The 18,012-nt window shown below is 42.2% G+C and overlaps 1 protein-coding gene across 1 annotated transcript in view; it reads right to left on the reverse strand.

Annotated features, from left to right (window-relative positions):
* Positions 1-4,641: 4,641 nt before the first annotated feature.
* Positions 4,642-18,012, reverse strand: part of KDR (kinase insert domain receptor) — a 46,988-nt gene continuing 33,617 nt past the window's right edge. The window contains exons 19-30 of the mRNA XM_083458007.1: positions 17,781-17,894; positions 16,568-16,656; positions 15,138-15,282; positions 14,615-14,715; positions 13,094-13,216; positions 12,864-12,975; positions 11,491-11,590; positions 10,901-11,006; positions 10,607-10,758; positions 6,955-7,054; positions 6,785-6,873; positions 4,642-5,984 (exon numbers count right to left, since the gene is read on the reverse strand). Coding sequence (XP_083314133.1) covers positions 5,807-5,984; positions 6,785-6,873; positions 6,955-7,054; positions 10,607-10,758; positions 10,901-11,006; positions 11,491-11,590; positions 12,864-12,975; positions 13,094-13,216; positions 14,615-14,715; positions 15,138-15,282; positions 16,568-16,656; positions 17,781-17,894 — 1,409 coding nt within the window. The 3' untranslated portion in view covers positions 4,642-5,806. The remainder of the gene's footprint in view (positions 5,985-6,784; positions 6,874-6,954; positions 7,055-10,606; positions 10,759-10,900; positions 11,007-11,490; positions 11,591-12,863; positions 12,976-13,093; positions 13,217-14,614; positions 14,716-15,137; positions 15,283-16,567; positions 16,657-17,780; positions 17,895-18,012) is intronic.

Below are 18,012 nucleotides of genomic sequence, written 5' to 3' on the forward strand. Positions count from 1 at the left end.
ACTCCTGAAGCCAGCCAGAGCCAACTGTGCTACCAGGATGTCTCCAGGCTGCTGAGACTGCTGCTGCTGCCACCACTGCCGAGGGGGAACTGGGGACGCCCGGTGCGTCAACTGGGGGAAGCGCTGACACACGCACCCTACGACCCAAATTGAGCCAGGAGCGAGAGCACCCGGCAGCCTAGCAGGCTGCCCAGCGGTGCTCCAGGGCCACGAAAACCCCGGAGCCGATGCAGGGAGGAGGAGGAGAGGAGAAGGGGAAGGAAGAGAGAGAAAGAGGAAGGAGAAAAAGAAGGGGAGCCCCGACCACTGCCGCTGCCACTGAGAAGGAGACGTAGGAGAGCACCAGGAGTGCAAGGACACATGGCTGAGCCGAGGCCTGACCTAAGCCTACTCCACAGCAGCTAGCACCCTAAGAGAGCAGGCCAGGGCCCAGAGGAAGGCCATGCGACAGAGGAGACCACAGAAGAGAAGATATTACTTCTTAATTTTTTAAAAAAATAAGAAAACTTTTCTCTCTCTCTTTTTTTAAAAAAAGTGTCCCCAGATTATTTGAAAAAAAATCTGGTAACCTTAACCTAGTGACTAAACTACATAATGGCATGATCTGACCACCCATTGCTACCCTGTGAGACTAAGAAACATGTGCTTTTCTGTTGTTTTAAAACAGCCAGTGGAATTATATAAACTGGAAATAAATTGATGATTTGTGGGCATGTCTCTCTTCCCAGCTTCCCAAGTCTTGCTCCAAAAAAAGTCTCCAAAAAAAGTGCTGTGGCTTTAGTCTGATTTGACAAAGCAAATTAAGTCAAGGGGCAACCAGTAACTCATCACTGCAACATCAACAATAAATCAGTTCTATTTTCTGCCATTGATCGGTGCTATCTGCTAGGTGGGCATTTCTCACCAGAACTGGGCCAAGACATTTTGCTGCCTAAGGCAGAATTGAAAAACCCTCTAGGTGCATAGTTCTCAAAGCTACATAACTTATTTGGCACCTGAGGCAGAAAATCCCACACGTGCCTTTCTCTGCAAGTAAAGTTCAACTATACAACCTTTAGAAGACATCTGAAGGTTGCCCTGTATTGGGAAGTTTTTAAATGTTAAATGTTTTATTATCTTTTTGTATATGTTGTAAGCAGCCCATAGTGGCTGGGGGAAGAAGAAGAAGAAGAAGAAGAAGAAGAAGAAGAAGAAGAAGAAGAAGAAGAAGAAGAACTTATGCCTTATTAGGAACGGCTAAGGGAGCTGGGCATGTTTAGCCTGGAGAAGAGGAGGTTAAGGGGTGATATGATAGCCATGTTCAAATATATAAAAGGATGTCACATAGAGGAGGGAGAAAGGTTGTTTTCTGCTGCTCCAGAGAAGCGGACACGGAGCAATGGATCCAAACTACAAGAAAGAAGATTCCACCTAAACATTAGGAAGAACTTCCTGACAGTAAGAGCTGTTTGACAGTGGAATTTGCTGCCAAGAAGTGTGGTGGAGTCTCCTTCTTTGGAGGTCTTTAAGCAGAGGCTTGACAACCATATGTCAGGAGTGCTCTGATGGTGTTTCCTGCTTGGCAGGGCGTTGGACTCGTTGGCCCTTGTGGTCTCTTCCAACTCTATGATTCTAAGAAGAAGAAGAAGAAGAAGAAGAAGAAGAAGAAGAAGAAGAAGAAGAAGAAGAAGAAGAAGAAGAAGACACACCTATTTTAATCGGAGGGTATGGAAATGGGGTTATGACAGAACACAGACAAAACTGACATAAACCAGGGGTATAACTTTGCATTGCCATTTAAGAACAGTGGCTGATAAGCCTGGACTTCTTGAGATAACTCATCAGTCAATGTTCATGGTTCAAAACATTTTCAAGTATGAAAATGATGTATCAATGGTATTTAATACCTATAAAATTAGCAAAGATGTATAGAACTGCTTCAAATGGAAGCACGTTCTACTACATGTGGTGGACATGCAAGATAACAAAAGCATTCTGGGAAATGATATATAATGAGTTGAAAAAAATGTTTAAAATATAATTTGTGGAAAAACCAGAGGCTTTTTAATTGGGAATTTTAGGTGCAGAGATACCAAAGGAGCAGAAACAATTATTGATGTGTGCAACGACAGCAGCACGGATACTACTGGCCCAGAGATGGAAAGAAGATAAAGTCCCGACCAGAGACAAATGGCTGATGAAGATGATGGACTATGCCGAAATGGCGAAATTGACTGGGAAAATCAGAAATCAGGAAGAGAACTTTAACAAGGAATGGGGGAAATTTACAATGTATTTAAGAGAACACTGTAAACAACTAAAAACTTTGGCAGGATTTGAGTAACGCTTGCAATGTACTAAAAATAAATGGGGGAAATTGATTATTTAAGAAAAATAGAGAAAATAAGTGAAGCAGTTGAAAAAGATTAAAAATGGTAACCATGGAAGGATGGAGGGGAGTCAAAGGGTTCAGAGAATCCTAGAGGATTGTGTTGATGTTTAATGTTTGAATTCAAATTTGCAATGTAAAACTCAATAAAAGTGTATTTTAAAAAGCAAACAAAACATTTTCAAGTATTCCACTTTGCATTGTGTGCCACATGACTGCCTAAATAAGATGCTAGGTTGTAATCCTTTATGTTTGGGGCCCATCTGACCTGTAACTTGTGAGTTAGCAGAATATATCTCATCGTGATCCTGATAGGGTTAACAGCTCGTTACATCTGTGTGAGGATTATGCTTTACACTGCACAACTTTATGGTTACAAAAGCCAAACTTCCCATAATCCCATTAAACAACTTCTTATCTCAGAGATGCTGAGATGTTTATCAAAACCATTTGTTAAAGAGCTCCTGCTAGTTTCCAAAATGACCCCATGGAGGTATTCCCAGGACTCAATCAGTCTAAGATGCTGGATGCTGTGAGATTTAAATCACAGTTCCCAGCCCAGCAAAAACCCAGGCCTAAAACTGAGAATAATATTATGACGGTGTTCTGTCAGAGGTTTTCTCTAACCAACTGGGCAAAGTGTCCGTGTTCAGCACTTTGTTTAAGCTGTTTTTGCTTTTGGTATATTTTTCTTTATTGTCAAGAATAATATCTAGCTACAGAAGAATAAAAATGTCCTCAGCGGTAGAGGTATTTGTCCTTTTTTAGTCAATAACAGTCAATAGCAGGTTGATAAATGCAATACATCAGGTAACAATAGAACAAATAACTAGGGCAGCCCCTATTCACCCTTTTAGTGATGATTTGATGTCACATCCAGGTTTGGCACTGTGCGCATGTGCATGATTGTGTGTCTATCGGACACACATAAATCAGTTCTTGCCTGTATTAATACTGGGCTACATGGACTCCAAATGAGACACCTTCCTATGTTCTTATGTGCCGATCTAGAACAGGAGTAAATACCATAGTCCCCTCAGAGTCCAACTCTTATCAACTCCTACAACCATGACCAATGGTCAGGGATAACAGTGGTTGTGGCCCAACACATCTGGAGGCTACCACATTAGTTACCCCTGCTCTAGAAGTAAAATCTCTAACTAGGTATGAGTATGCTCTGCATTTTGTCTATACTGTAATGCACACAAATGTAAATGTGTGTGCATACCTATAGTGCCACATGATGCACACTTCCATTTCCTAAGCTATGGTTGCCAAGGTATATTTCGAACTGATTATATTATATTACACACCTAAGTAAACATACGTAAACTGAAGCTGTGAGAGTCAACAATCCCCCCTCCCAAAGCTCTAAAAGAGTGTATCATATGACCTAAATCCCCATAGTTAAATGTTTAAATTATGTGACAGAGGGCTGATCTGTCATGAGTCGAAATTATTTGGACTGAGTTGAAGTTGCTTTACATTTCATAATAAAATATTGTATAATCTGACATCTGCTAAGCCAGATGTGACCCAACAGATGCTTTGCCAAAAATATTGCATTGAGAATATATATGTTTTTATTGAAAGGCCAGGTGCCTTTCCATGAAAATGCCTAAGAAAAGAACTGCAGATGAGTGCTAAATAGATCAACACATTTTCTGACTTGTTCCTGAAGTGGATTACATGTCAGACCGGAAGTAAGACCAACTTCCTTTCAAAACCAGGTGTTAGGTTATTTCAGTGCTGGTTCTCAGCTACAGCACCTTCAAGATGGACAATCAAACTGAGAATCCTCTATCTAATCTTACTGAATACTCTGCCCAGAATGAGAATGACAGCACCATTACAGCAGTGGGCCCTCTCTTTTTCTAGGAGGCCTTGGCACACGCCCAAACTTGCAGAAGGACTATAACTCAGTGGTAGAACACTTGTTTGCATGTAGAAGGTCTTTGTTTCATTTCCTGGCGTCTCCAGGTAGATGTCTCCATCTTGAAACCCTGAACAGCCAATGCCAGTCATTGTAGAGAGCAAGATGGACCAATATTCTAACTCTGTATAAGGTAGCTATCTATATTTTTATGGTTATCCCCCAGGCAGCCATGATTCTGATGTAAAAGTGAGCCTCTCACACATTTTAATTCAGGTCTTCTCAAATTTTACAGCATTTACCAAGAACATGAGGCAGGATAAACAGAAACCTGGGAATCAGCCCTAACACATATATATCCACAACAAGTTTTCAGAATATGTTGGGACCCAACCACACATTTTTCATTATATATAACATATATTTATTTCAACAATATATTACATTTCTTTCTACGCAACCAGGCTATAAATACTCTATGTGCCACTTCTGATAACTCATAGCTTCCCAAGTTTTGAAATTTTATACAAGTATTGAATTTAAAAAAATACAAAAGGTAAGAGCAGTCAAAATAGTTTCACAATGTCTTTTTTTAAAAAAAGGGAATATTGTAATTTACAGCACGTGTTAAAAACTCTGGCATACAAACACACAGAAAACTTTCTAACAACTCCTAGATTGAAAAGCATCAGTCAAAAATCTGAGCAGCTAGTTATGCAACATGTCTGTGATACATGTGAGCTTACTGATAATGCTATTTGCTGGGCTACATTGGGACTACATCAGGATTTGCCCTCTCCCCAGCAAGAATCACGGTTCTGTCAATCAAGAGTGACCAAATAAACAAGGATCACAAAAACATAAGGTAAACTCCAGGGTCACTTAGCTGAGTCTATATGTACTGACCAAGCCAAGACAGAATTGTCTGTTTCAGTGTGAACCATTCACTGATAGAACCTCAGCTGATCAAGGACCACACGGCAAAACAGGACCTCTTTCAGTAAGAGGGATAGTCCCTCTGCTTTTTGCCAGTATCCACCAGGAAGATTTAGACTGAAGGCCCCTTTAATTGAAGAGAAATAAATGGAAATAGTTCAGCGAGCCCAGCAAAGTAGCAATAGCACCTTCCTGAAGACAGATGCCCAAAGACAAGAAAGGCACTGGCGAAATGGAAAATCCAAATGGTTCTGGCCAACCACTATTCCACATTCATATCATTGCATAGAAATGTAGTGTATCAATATTCCACTTCACGTACACCTCACAGTTCACAACACTGTAACCAGGCACTCTAAAACAGGCATAGCCCTGGCAGTGCTTGGTGGTGACTGATAGGCTTCTTGAAGAATGAGTTTGGATCCAGTATTCCACAGACACTTTGGGTCCTTCTCATCAAATAAGATGCAGTAAAAGAACACATACACTTTCCAGTCCGGTGAATGTAGATGTTTTGGGCGTCACATGCCACTGGCTCAAGAAAAAGGCCATGTTTGGTGCAAGTTCCAGTTATTCCGTCTTTTGGAGGGTTTCTTAAGCGGGAGGTGAGCTAAGAGGCATCCCAGCGCCTAGGCCAGTGCACTGCAAGTCTGAGAAGCATCTTTCCTGAGAGTTAAAAGTTCTGTTTCTTCACCACAGTATGCCGTGGTGTCTGTATCGTCTGAATGATATCCTGACTGGTAGCCACTTGTTGGATCTGAAGCTTCAGACATAACAGACTCATTACTTTTACTAGAAACCAGGCCACTGCAAAATAAAAATACAGAATTAGCAAATGCACAACACACTCTGCAATTTTTTTCCCCAGTTCAATTTTTGTTTTGTTTTGCAGATAAGCATATACCACCAATGGTAATGGTAAAGGACCCCTGGACGGTTAAATCCAGACAAAGGCGACTATGGGGTTGCGGCGCTCATCTCACTTTCAGGCCAAGGTAGCCGGCGTTTGTCCACAAACAGCTTTCTGGGTCATGTGGCCAGCATGATTAAACCGCTTCTGGCACAGTGGAACACTGTGATGGAAGCTAGAGCACACGGAAACACCGTTTACCTTCCCGCCACAGTGATACCTATTTCTCTACTTGCACTGGTGTGCTTTCAAACTGCTAGGTTGGCAGGAGCTGGGACAGAGCAACAGGAGCTCACCCTGCTGTGGGGATTCAAACCACCAACCTTCTAATCTGCAAGCCCAAGAGGCTCAGTGGTTTAAGACCATGGTGCCACCTGCGTCCAACCACCATTGCATCAGGCACTGGGAGGGGTGGGAGGCTTCATTGACCCTGTTGAGATACCTGTTCCCAGGTGGTTCCTCTTCTCCCCAACATGAAGTTTGTCACTATATGAAACTTTTAAGTATGGGTGCCTGAGTTCCCTTGTTTACCTCCTCCCTACCCATCCCTCTTTCCTTCTGGGCCATGTCTTTTGGATTGTAAGTCTGTGGGTAGGTACTGTCTTCAGTCTTAAAAAATAAATAAATTTTCAAGTGGCCACTCCTGTTCTAAACCATTCTGAAACACATACATTATTGCTCACTTGCCCCTTCTTACCTAAAGGGCAACATCAGCTGTTTAGATTTATCTTCTAGTGCCTTTAGCTCTTCCGAGGCAAGAATCATCCCACTGTCTGTCTGGTTATCCTGAAAGACATGTGTCAAATTGATCAATCGATGGCAAAGTGCAATGAGGACTGAAGAGCACAAGCAAAATCAAAGACTTACTTCATGAACCACTGTTGTTACTGTTGGTTCTACAGGAACGTCTTCAAAGGTCTTTACACTCACAGGACGGCTTTTTCTTTTACTTCCTTTGCGGTGCTGACTGGAAAACAAATATATTGCCTTTGTCAGTGTTCCTGTAAGTTCAGGGGTTGCTAATGTTTAGGCAGGCGCCAATGGGCACTTTTTGTAATTATGAGAACATATTACAAAATGGCTGCCATGGTGGAGTGGCATAACGGAACAGCTGCCATGGGGCATGAAGTAACACAAAATGGCTGCCATGCCTAAGAGTATCACAAGCAGTGTTGGCTGGTGGCAAAAGGCCCTGGTAGAGGGGAAGGCAGGGAGATCAGTATCAGGTGGAGACAGAGTCAATAATAGGCACAGTCATCCCCTGAGTTGCTGTAAAGAAGATGGCGGTAAGTTGGAGGCCAACTGAGGGCACACTGAAATTGGTGGGGCAGTACCCCATTCACCCGAGTAGACCAACCAACCTCCATCGACCACAAAATGAGGGAGACATCCCTCCCCACTTGCCCATCAACAATAAAGGCACTGACATCAGCCACCATCACATTCATTCCCAGGAAGCAACTATTGGCACCTCTGTTCTGTTCAAAATAGAAGGGAGGGTCCCATTCCTGCAATCTAATGAAATGTGGGCATGTTTAAGAAGGAGTGTTCGGTGGAGCATAGGCCCAACCAATGCAAACAGGAACTGAGGAGGAAGAGCAAACAATATCTCACACATTGTGGATTCTAAGGGGTTATTTACTGAGACTTTACTGAGACCCTTGCAGGCACTGAAGTGTAGGTGGGTTCCCATGAGGCAAGACACAGTGATAACAGCAAGAACCCTTATTGAACTAACAGAACTGGACAACAGGGGCAAAGCCACAGCTTATATAGATTTCTGAAGGTCTGGGCCACTCCCACTCCCAACGCTATTGGCTGTCTCAACTTCCAAGCAGCGAATCATGACTCAGTGTTTAAGGGCCAATGGCAGAGGCCCAAATTCTGAAATGTTCTGTAATTGGATATCATGTATCGAATCAGAACACAGGGGCTCAGAATCCTTAGTCCAGACTCAAGCTCAGGCCAACACAAAAAACTGAATACATAACAGGCACCATAGAAGGTATTGGTGGGGTACACTGGTGCCTGTGGGCACCATGGTGGTGACCCTTGATATAGCTGATAAGAGTGCTCTGCTCAAGCTTTTCAGTATCATAATCCAAGATCAGGGCAGCACAACCTGTGACCCACTAAGCCAAATGCAGCTCACCAGCAGCTACCTGCCTACCTGCCCAGGATGCAAAGATAGAGAGTAGTGAAGCAACAATTTGTGTCCCAGTTTGCTTTGGTGGATCACAAATGGCCGTTGTCCTGAACTCCCAAATACTGTATCCATGAGTTCAGGGAAAGCACTATGCATTTGGTTCTGATGAGGTATTTCTCTGCAACCCATGGCTTTGAACATGCTTTTGGTAACCTGAACTGATCTGGAGTCATTTGTAGCGAACTTTTTTCATCCCACTTCAAGTCTGTAAGTAAGGTTTGAGCAGAGGCTGGCAGGCTTCTGGCTTGTGTTTATGGCAGACACTTCATCATAATCATACAGTGGTACCACTGGTTACGAACTTAATTCATTCTGGAGGTCCGTTCTTAAACTGAAACCGTTCTTATCCTGAGGCACGCTTTCGCTAATGGGGCCTCCCACTGCGCACGAGCCTCTGGCGCACAATTTCCATTTGCATCCTGGAGCAAAGTTCGCAGCCAGGAGCAGCTAATTCTGGGTTAGCAGAGTTCGTAACCAGAAGCGTTCATAACCAGAGGTACCACTGTAATAATTTCAGCTGATCCATCTGCCACAAGCATGGAAACCATGGCTGATTACAAGACAAAGTGGACAGGACAGCCTCTTTTTTTTACTTCTGATTCTGAAAGCAGTTCTTCTGAAGAAAACCCAAGAGACAATCTTATCTAAAAATAAATAAATAAACTTCAGTGTCTTACTGTTTTTCAGCATCTTTTCTCTCTTTTAAGATGCAAACTAACAAAAAAGTCTGGGTCACGCTCATAATTCTTTTCATTTGGACTGACTCTGCTGGAGACGGCAGCAGCAGCTGACTCAGCAAACTCATGCACACACCATCCGCCCTCCAAGCGAATTGTTGAAGTTGGCACCGAACATTCCACAACTCCCCTTCGCCAAAGAAAACCATCTGAGCTGGAAGCATTCCCAATGCTCTGACAATCAGCGCTCCATATTCTCCTTGCAGAGGGCCCCAACAGCTACCTCCATCGCCAAAGTGAGGCACTGAAATTGAATGCTGAAAGGTAGCCGAAAATGGAAGTTGCCCACGGCACATGTGGTGGTGATCTGAGAATGGCACCTCTGACAGATAAACCGGAAAAGCTCTTTCTAGGAGGCATGAACATTTGAACAAATGGCATATTTACATTGCTAAAATATTATTTTGGGGCCTTGATGGCAGGGTGGGGGGAATAAATGCCTTCAAAAGTAAGGATGGTTCATATACTCTACCGGACATCACTTAAGGCAATAGTTGGTCCAGCGTGTGGCCAATTTTTGGTGCTTTACAGATGAATAGTAAGTCTTGCAAATGCTTACTGATTATTTCTCTCACATGAATAAAAAAGCATCCTGAAGTTCCTTATTTGTTTGTTTGTTTGTTTGTTTAAGGGGACTATTTTGGCTTGCTAGGATCTTATGCAGCAGGGTCAAATTATTTCATTTCTGAAAACTTTTAATGGAGTTTACATTTCCTTGGATACATATTTTAAGTCTATTGAATTAGTATGTTGATTGTTAAATTCCATATTGGCCGTTTTAATGTTTATGTGAAAATTACGCTGAAATTCTGGTTTTTGTATGCTGGTTGTTTAGCCGTAATAATAAATATTGATGCTATTTTTGCATAATTGTTAATCATCATCATCATCATCATCAGGGGGCTGGCCCACCCTAGATCCCACATGAGGGCAAGAAGATGGACCCAAAGATCTGATTGCTCAGTACAAGCACCAGGTCCATGCAGCACTCATCCTGATTAGCTCAGGCTGTGCATGGTACACAGGTGCAGAACTTCCCCTTTTTTCTAGTATGGGGTTTGAGCCAGGGGCGTCCATTTTGTAGAACATATACTCTTCCAGCCACCTACCGCGCTGAGCATGATGACTGCCTGTGGAGGCTGCAAGACTCAGGGAGCTATATGGCTGCCTTGTTGTGTCCCTACTTCCTTCTGAGTTTTGCTCCAAAAGCTTTCCTTGTGAGAGGCATTAAGGGATCTGAACCTCTGCCTGGGATCATTGGTGAGCCGTGGGCAGCATTTCTGTGGATGCCTGTCATTTTTACATTTTCAATTTGGGTGCTTCCTTCCTCACCTCCTGAGCCGGATGAAGTAACCATCCCGCGTTGGCGTAGTGGCCACACACCCCTCTGGTCCCAGCGAAATCAGAGTATGGAATTGCTCCACAAATATTGCAGCCTAGTGAACATGGCTAAATATAAAGACACAGCAGCACGAACTCCTTCCTCTTTCTCACCACGATCCCCACTTTCAAAGAAAAATCTAGCAGAGAGGGAAATGCCTAGCAGTCCCTATGGGATTCTCATTAGGCTACAAACCTCAGTTCTAACGTGCTGTCATAATGGAATTGAGAATCGCACACTTCCTCTTCTTCCCTGCAGGAAACAGGTGAGGTTGGCAGGGACAACCCAGAATCCTCTTCTATGTTCAGCAGTGGAGTTTGTGGGAGGACAATATAGTCCTTACCATCCTGATGTAGAAAGACAGACAAAAATAGGGTTTATATATATATATATATATATATATATATATATATATATATATATGATTTGTGGCTGGAGGCACTTCCCCCCCGCCGGGAGTTTACAGTAGTTTTTGGAGCATGACTTTACCTGGCGGACATTTGCTTGCAATACGTTTCCCAAATGTTCCACCAAATCTGAAAAGGTGGGCCTTTGTTTGGGTTCCCCATGCCAGCAGTCCAACATTGTCTGATACCTGAGAGATATAAGAGAATGGTAGCAGTGTTACAAAGCAAAATATGCCCCAGGACAAGATCATATTCTGCTTCTTGGTGATAGGTAATAGCTAAGAGCAACAAGCTGGTCTATACTGTACTGCCAGAACAAGAGAAAAGTTACATTTACACCATTAAAGCACATTTAAAGGACATGACCTCCCGCAAAGAATCCTGGGAACTGTAGTTTGTTGAGGGTGCTAGGAATTGTAGGTCTGTGAGGAGTAAACTGCAGTTGCCAGGATGCTTTGGGCAAAGACATGTGCTATAAATATGCCCTGAATGTTCTTTAAATGTATGAGCTGACTGCGACCAAATAGTTGACTTCTTGCTCTTCCTGCCATTAGCAAAAGAGTCCACTGGCCACCAGTGGCTGAATTAGAGTGAGATTCTTTTTCTGACCCACTCCTAAGTAAATTTTCCATTTCTGAGACAAGGCATGTTTGCACTAGTAAAAATTCTTACATTTCAGGTGTTGTATAGTCTGGCGCCCTCATCCTCGTTCCCTCTTTCAGTCTTCTGCAGAACTCCTCATCAATCTTGACACCAGGGTATGGCGAGGCTCCTGAAATGACAGATTTCCTTTTAGTAAGGTGCTTAAGATGCTGCTGTTGATTTTCAGCGGAATATATGTCAATTCACTGAAATAAGAGCTAACTAAAATGATAGAAGCTCAATTAGACTGGATCTAGAGAGACTCACTTACATTGGACAGGGAAATAAAATTACTTTTTGCATGAACAACAGTCATAGAATGTTCCTGAGATGTGCAGATATTTGATCTGAGTTTTATATTGCCAAGCTCTCATTTTTCATTATTATTATTATTAATTTGTAAATTTTAATTTGCAAGGAAAAGAAGGGGGTGAGATTAAGTAAAATTTGAGGAGTGTCACCACCATCATCAAACAGAGAACCGTCCTGAGACCTCCGGATATAGAGTTGTATATAAATTCAACCAATCATCATCCTCATCATATTACTAATAACAACAGTAAATCACCATCAATGAAAACTATCCAATTTCCAACCAGGAAAAGGATGCTTATTGCCAGAAGTGAGACCTGTTAAGAACTGCAGTGGCAAAGTTTCCTTGAGATAGATTGGGCACATCAAGAAAATTATACAATTGCTTATCCATAGAGAATATATTTATGTTTTATTAGAGCAAGATTATAAGCAATTATTTATCTTGATTAAAAAGAATATGGAATATTGGTAAAGCTCATTTAAAGCCCACTCTATATCCCCATTTGCTTTCTCACTGAGGACTAACAGAGTGCAGACTACAAATACATTTTCTATTCTGTAGAAACATGAACTAGTTTGCCTGCAAGTTATGGAGACATGGATAGGCATCTAAAGGAGATTGCATTCATTAACTCTGTTATCAAAATGTGAGAAGTATACCATGAAATCCTATGGGAAAGGAGGGAAGTGATGCAAAGGTAGTTTAACCAGCCATCTAAAGCCTTGCCAACGTTGCTCTGTTTTTGCTTTTTCTTTGAGCAGTTTCTCTCCCACTGGAAACAATGGTAGAAAAATTACCAGAAAAGACTTAGCTGCTAAACTGGTTTAAATGTCTCCCTGGCCTGTTGGGGAACTGAAATGGCTCTGAATCCAAGCATTTTCATGTGCTCTCCTTCGAATGACCCTGAACCACCTCAACAAACATTTTTTGGCACTTCCGACACTGGAGTTCTGACACTTGGTTTGCAGGATCTCCCTCTCAGAAATCAGGGTTCTGCCTCTGATGTTGGGGACATCCTATGGCCCATGAGATGCCCTCCAAGGGCCCACGGGATTTCACCCTGGGTACCCAAAGTAATGTGACTTACCTAAGGAAAATATCTCCCACAGCAGTACACCAAAGGACCAAACATCACTTTGAATGGTGTATACTCTGTCAAAAATGGTTTCCGGTGCCATCCACTTTAGGGGTAGTCTAGCCTAAATGTTTATTAGCAAAGCAATAGACAAAAGGAAGCATTAAATATATGCCACAATGTCATTGTTAATATCTTTTCCAAGTAAACGTCCCACTATTTCGGAGACTTCGGAAACTTACATCTCCCTTCCTGACATAATCTGGATCTTTGTAGATATCTCGGGCCAATCCAAAATCACAAATTTTGACCACGTTGTTCTCCGATAAGAGGATATTGCGAGCTGCCAGATCTCTGTGGATACACTGCAAGGAGAGGAACAATGGGCCTGTTATTTGGGTTGTTCCAAAGAGCTTTGTTAACCTTGTCTTAATTGGTATCTTCCTTGCAAGGCTCAGCACTTTGTGGGTTATTAAAATGAATGTCCCAATAAGGCTTAAATGAAACTCAGAGTTCATGCTGAGACACAGTCTTTTGCACTGCCTTAGAAGATAAATGAGAGAAGATAAATATTTGAAAACACATCCATAGACCTTCCATGTGTGGGAAGACTTGACATGAGAACGCTTTCAAACAAGCAGTACCAACTGTGGAGGTATAGTACATGCAACACAAACAGGTCGAAATTATGGGTTAGGCATGGCAAGAGAGACAGACCAAGAAGACTTCAGAGCCTGCTCCACCTGGACTCTCCCTTCTTCACACATACAGAGACATCTACCAACAACTGCTCTGTGGAGTAGAACATTAGATGCTGGCTCTCGCTGCAGTGGGGCCAATTGTTTTGTTTTGAAGGTGTGTTTCTTGGTGAATCCAGTATACAGTGGTACCTTGATTTGCGAACTTAATCCATTCTGGAAGTCCGTTCTTAAACCAAAGCGTTCTTAAACCAAGGCGTGCTTTCCCATAGTAGAGGGAACTCAGTTTACACTCAACAGGAAGCAGAACATGTTCTGCTTCCAAGGCAAAGTTCACAAACCAAAACACCTACTTCCGGGTTTGCAGCATTCTTCATCCAAGTTGTTCATAAACTAAGCCGTTCTTAAACCAAGGTGCCACTGTATTTTACAGATGATGTGTATTTGAGAACCATGGCTTACATCACCCCACCCCACTGACCACTTGAAAATTGTTGAGAGTCTTGGTGGTCCAACTTACTGATTTTTCTGACTGTTTTAGCAATTGTAATGTTCTGCATTAGATGCTGTACGATTTTTTAAAAACTGAATTTTATAGCTTCTTTTATTTCTTATATACTGTATTTTATTGTATTACAATTTGAATTCCATAGGATTCAAATCACAATACAATAAAACATAAAGAAATAAAAGCAGCAGCAACAACAAAAATCAATATGAGTATTTGAAGCGGGAGATTTGCCATCTCCCCATCTTTAACCATAAATCCACAGACATGCTGCAGAGCTGATGGATGAAGCTCATGGACCACGTCCTCAGACAACGGTTTGGAAACCCCTGTTGTAAGGCACTTAAAAAACTCTGAATTAAAGGCCAGTGTATGCCTGGTGACAGGTGAATTTACAAGTGCTGACATCTTTAGCAAAGAACTTTACAATATCAACTGCTTTAAATCAGAGTGTATAGCAACGTTGAGTGAACTCTGGCACTATCCTTATCACAATCGTTTCCAGTGCCATGCAGTCATCCGACAAATGTCATTTCCCCCCAAGAGGAATGCCTTACTTTCCGCGAGGCCAGGAATTCCATCCCCCGGGCCACCTGGAAGCTATAGCAGATGAGGTCCTCCAGGCTTAGTGGGTTCTTGCAAGGATCTTCAGATGTTGCTGCAAAGAGAAAGGTCAATGTATATAAATGCATCATACGCTGCACATCCTGATTAGCACTAGGTAAAACTTAGTATACAGAAACCCCATCCTTCCTTCATTTCTGGCTTCCAGGTATAGGGATGCTTGGAGCTGTGCAGTGGGAGTTACCCTCAGTGATTCAGCATGGAAAAGCAAGTTAGAATGTCATATTGTTAAAGGAAACTTCCATACTGCACCAACAGCTGCACAATGAAGGATATAACATGTGTATTTTAGATACAAAATACATATTTTATTTTAAAATACATTCATAAATTGTCAGCAAATTATCAGCGAATGGTACAGGAACACCTAATCCTATAAGAATGGGGAAGCCAAGGAAACACACTTTGATCTCAATATTCTAAAGCCATGGATAATGACGTAAGACGAAAACCCACCATCCCCCTCTTCTAAATCGCAGAGAGATCGCTCCTCTCCAAAGCCGGAACTGGCTGAGCTCTGGCTGCTTGCAATGCTGTCCAGACGTTTCTTTGGGTCTGCAGAGACTTCACCATTTCCCTGCCTGTACCGAGCATGATTGGCCTACAAAGTTTAAAGAAAGAAAGAAAGAAAGAAAGAAAGAAAGAAAGAAAGAAAGAAAGAAGAAAGGAGAAAGATAACAGAACTTGCGTTATTCTATCATGACAGAAAATAAAGGGGTGAAAACTCACACCTTATTAGAAAGGGAATATGGATGAGCAGAAGGGACGTGGGTGGCGCTGTGGGTTAAACCACAGAGCCTAGGACTTGCCGATCAGAAGGTCGGCGGTTCGAATCGCCACAACGGAGTGAGCTCCCGTTGCTCGGTCCCAGCTCCTGCCAACCTAGCAGTTCGAAAGCACGTCAAAGTGCAAGTAGATAAATAGGAACCACTCCGGCAGAAAGGTAAACTGTGTTTCCGTGCGCTGCTCTGGTTTGCCAGAAGCGACTTAGTCATGCTGGCCACATGACCCGGAAGCTGTACGCCAGCTCCCTCGGCCAATAAAGCGAGATGAGCGCCGCAACCCCAGAGTCGGCCACAACTGGACCTAATGGTCAGGGGTCCCTTTATCTTTTATGGATGAGCAGTGATGTAGGAGAGCTGAAAATAATGCCAATATATTTCACATCTGGCAACCAACGCGGCCCTTTGGTTTCAGATAGTACACAGGTAGACGAGTCTTAAAAACCCAAAGCACAAATTTCCAAGGCCCTCTAGCAGCTATGGCAGCTCATTTACCAGAAGTAATGTATTGAGTGTTAACTCTGGAATGGTATACTCGATTCTGACCAAACTAAGCCTCCTAGAACACAGTATACATCAGGGTTTCCTAATGAGATAACAGAGTATAATTTAGTAATCTACCATGAGAAGAATGGAAATGTCCACACAGTAATTGCAAACGTAAAGTGTTAAGGAAGGTATAAACCCATGTTGGCCATGATACAGCCTACAGAAGTGTAGGTTTCACTTAGAAATGTTAAATCGTTATTTTAACTCCTATTTTTTAAATATTTATATTTCACTGAAAATTATCAATGAGAAAATAAAGCAACAGACAAAAATGAAAGCAAAAACCCAAAACCAAACGAAAAGAATACTTGAAATTGTGACACAATACAAAATATAGGTATATAAGTAATAGCTTTTCCAACTAATGAAAAATTACTAATGGGACATTATAATTTTTATAATTGCCTTTTCATAACTGCATTCCAAATATCATTGCATTTATCCAGTTATTTTCACTCCTATTCACATCCAAAAGATCTCACAGTAGAGAAGTCAAAAGGATCTTAAAACTGAAAAGCAGAGCATCCTTCCCCCTACATTTTATGCAGGCCTCACCTTGTATGGAACAAAATCACTCCGCTTGCTTCTCAAGTACACCGACAGATTTCCAAACTTGCAGTACTCAACAATCACCATGAGTGGCCCTAAAGGAACAAAATGAGAACAAGATTGAGAGGACTTTCTCGTAGCCTTTCCTCTAGCAACTGCCTATATCAGGCGTGGCTAACCTGTGGCCCTCCAGATGTTGCTGTACGCTAAATCCCATTGGCTCCAAGCAGGATGGTCAATGCTCAGAGAGACGGGAGTTGGAGTCCTGCAACATCTGGAGTTCCTCACCCCTGCTCCATATCACACCTGGAAAATGTGTGGTCCAGCAAGCAGAATGAAGCCCTCCTTACCATCACTGAAAACGCACCAGGGATCAATGAAAATATCTGTTCTTGCCTTTTGTTTTGCTTGGTAGGTGCCAAATTGTGCAGGCCTCCTCTGTACATGTTTTATTATATAGTTGCTCTCACTTTCCCATGCAACGTTTTTGTATTTTAAATATTTTATCCCCACCAGAAAGACACTGATTAGCTTACCAGAAACTAATAATAATAATAAAACAGTGAGGAAAAGGTATAAAAGTGCAAAAAACAACAACGCAGTAGCAAAATATTCAGCATTAAAATGGGAGGTTAAATCAATAGACCAAGCATAATTCTGCAGGATTCTATAAATCTCCATTGTATCTTTCTCAACCTAGAGCTTCTTTTTAAAGTTAAATACCTCAAAGACACAAAGAATCATTAGGTTCTTTGCCTAGTGAAACTTCCCCTCCTGAAGCTGAACCTTGGCTTCCACTTTTCACCATTATTTCAGCCAATGAGAAACTGGGTTCATGCATTTGCTGCAATAAGACCTAGCTTTGCCATAAAACAGGCTAGGAATGGGCAGGGTGAATGCATTTTTTCCCCCAGCCAGCAGTGGCTTTCTAAGGATGCACAAAAAGGAGCAGATAACACTACCACACATACACATTACAACCAAGGAAGGAAAGCTCTGATTTGCTGTTGTTTGCATTGCTGTTTTACGAAACACTGCGTCTATTTTTGTTACACCTATTTTTGTGGCTTTTGTTTCTTGATGTTGACCTCCAGGTTGTAGACAGAAGTCTCTGCAGGCCTAGCTGCTTGAAACCCATTAATGGCAGACTCTGGGGGGTAAAGCAGTGAGCACCACTGAGCTATGCCCTCTCCACAAAGTGGCAAAAAGCAACACTTACCTCCTGGTTTTGTGCAGGCCCCAAGTAAATTGACCACATTGAGATGATGACCAATATGAATGAGGATTTTGAGCTCCGACATCAGTGCCCTATGTTCACTGTGTGTTGCACCCTCTATAAATGAAAAAGAAAGATAGATATTGTCCTGTCTATTGAGTAGCAATAAAAGTCCGCTTGCCATCTTCCTTCCAAGTAGGATGGGAAGGAACCACACAATCCAACAGGTCCGTGT

The sequence above is a fragment of the Podarcis tiliguerta genome (assembly GCF_965153285.1).
Source record: "Podarcis tiliguerta genome assembly, chromosome: 9".
Taxonomy (NCBI): Eukaryota; Metazoa; Chordata; class Lepidosauria; order Squamata; family Lacertidae; genus Podarcis; species Podarcis tiliguerta.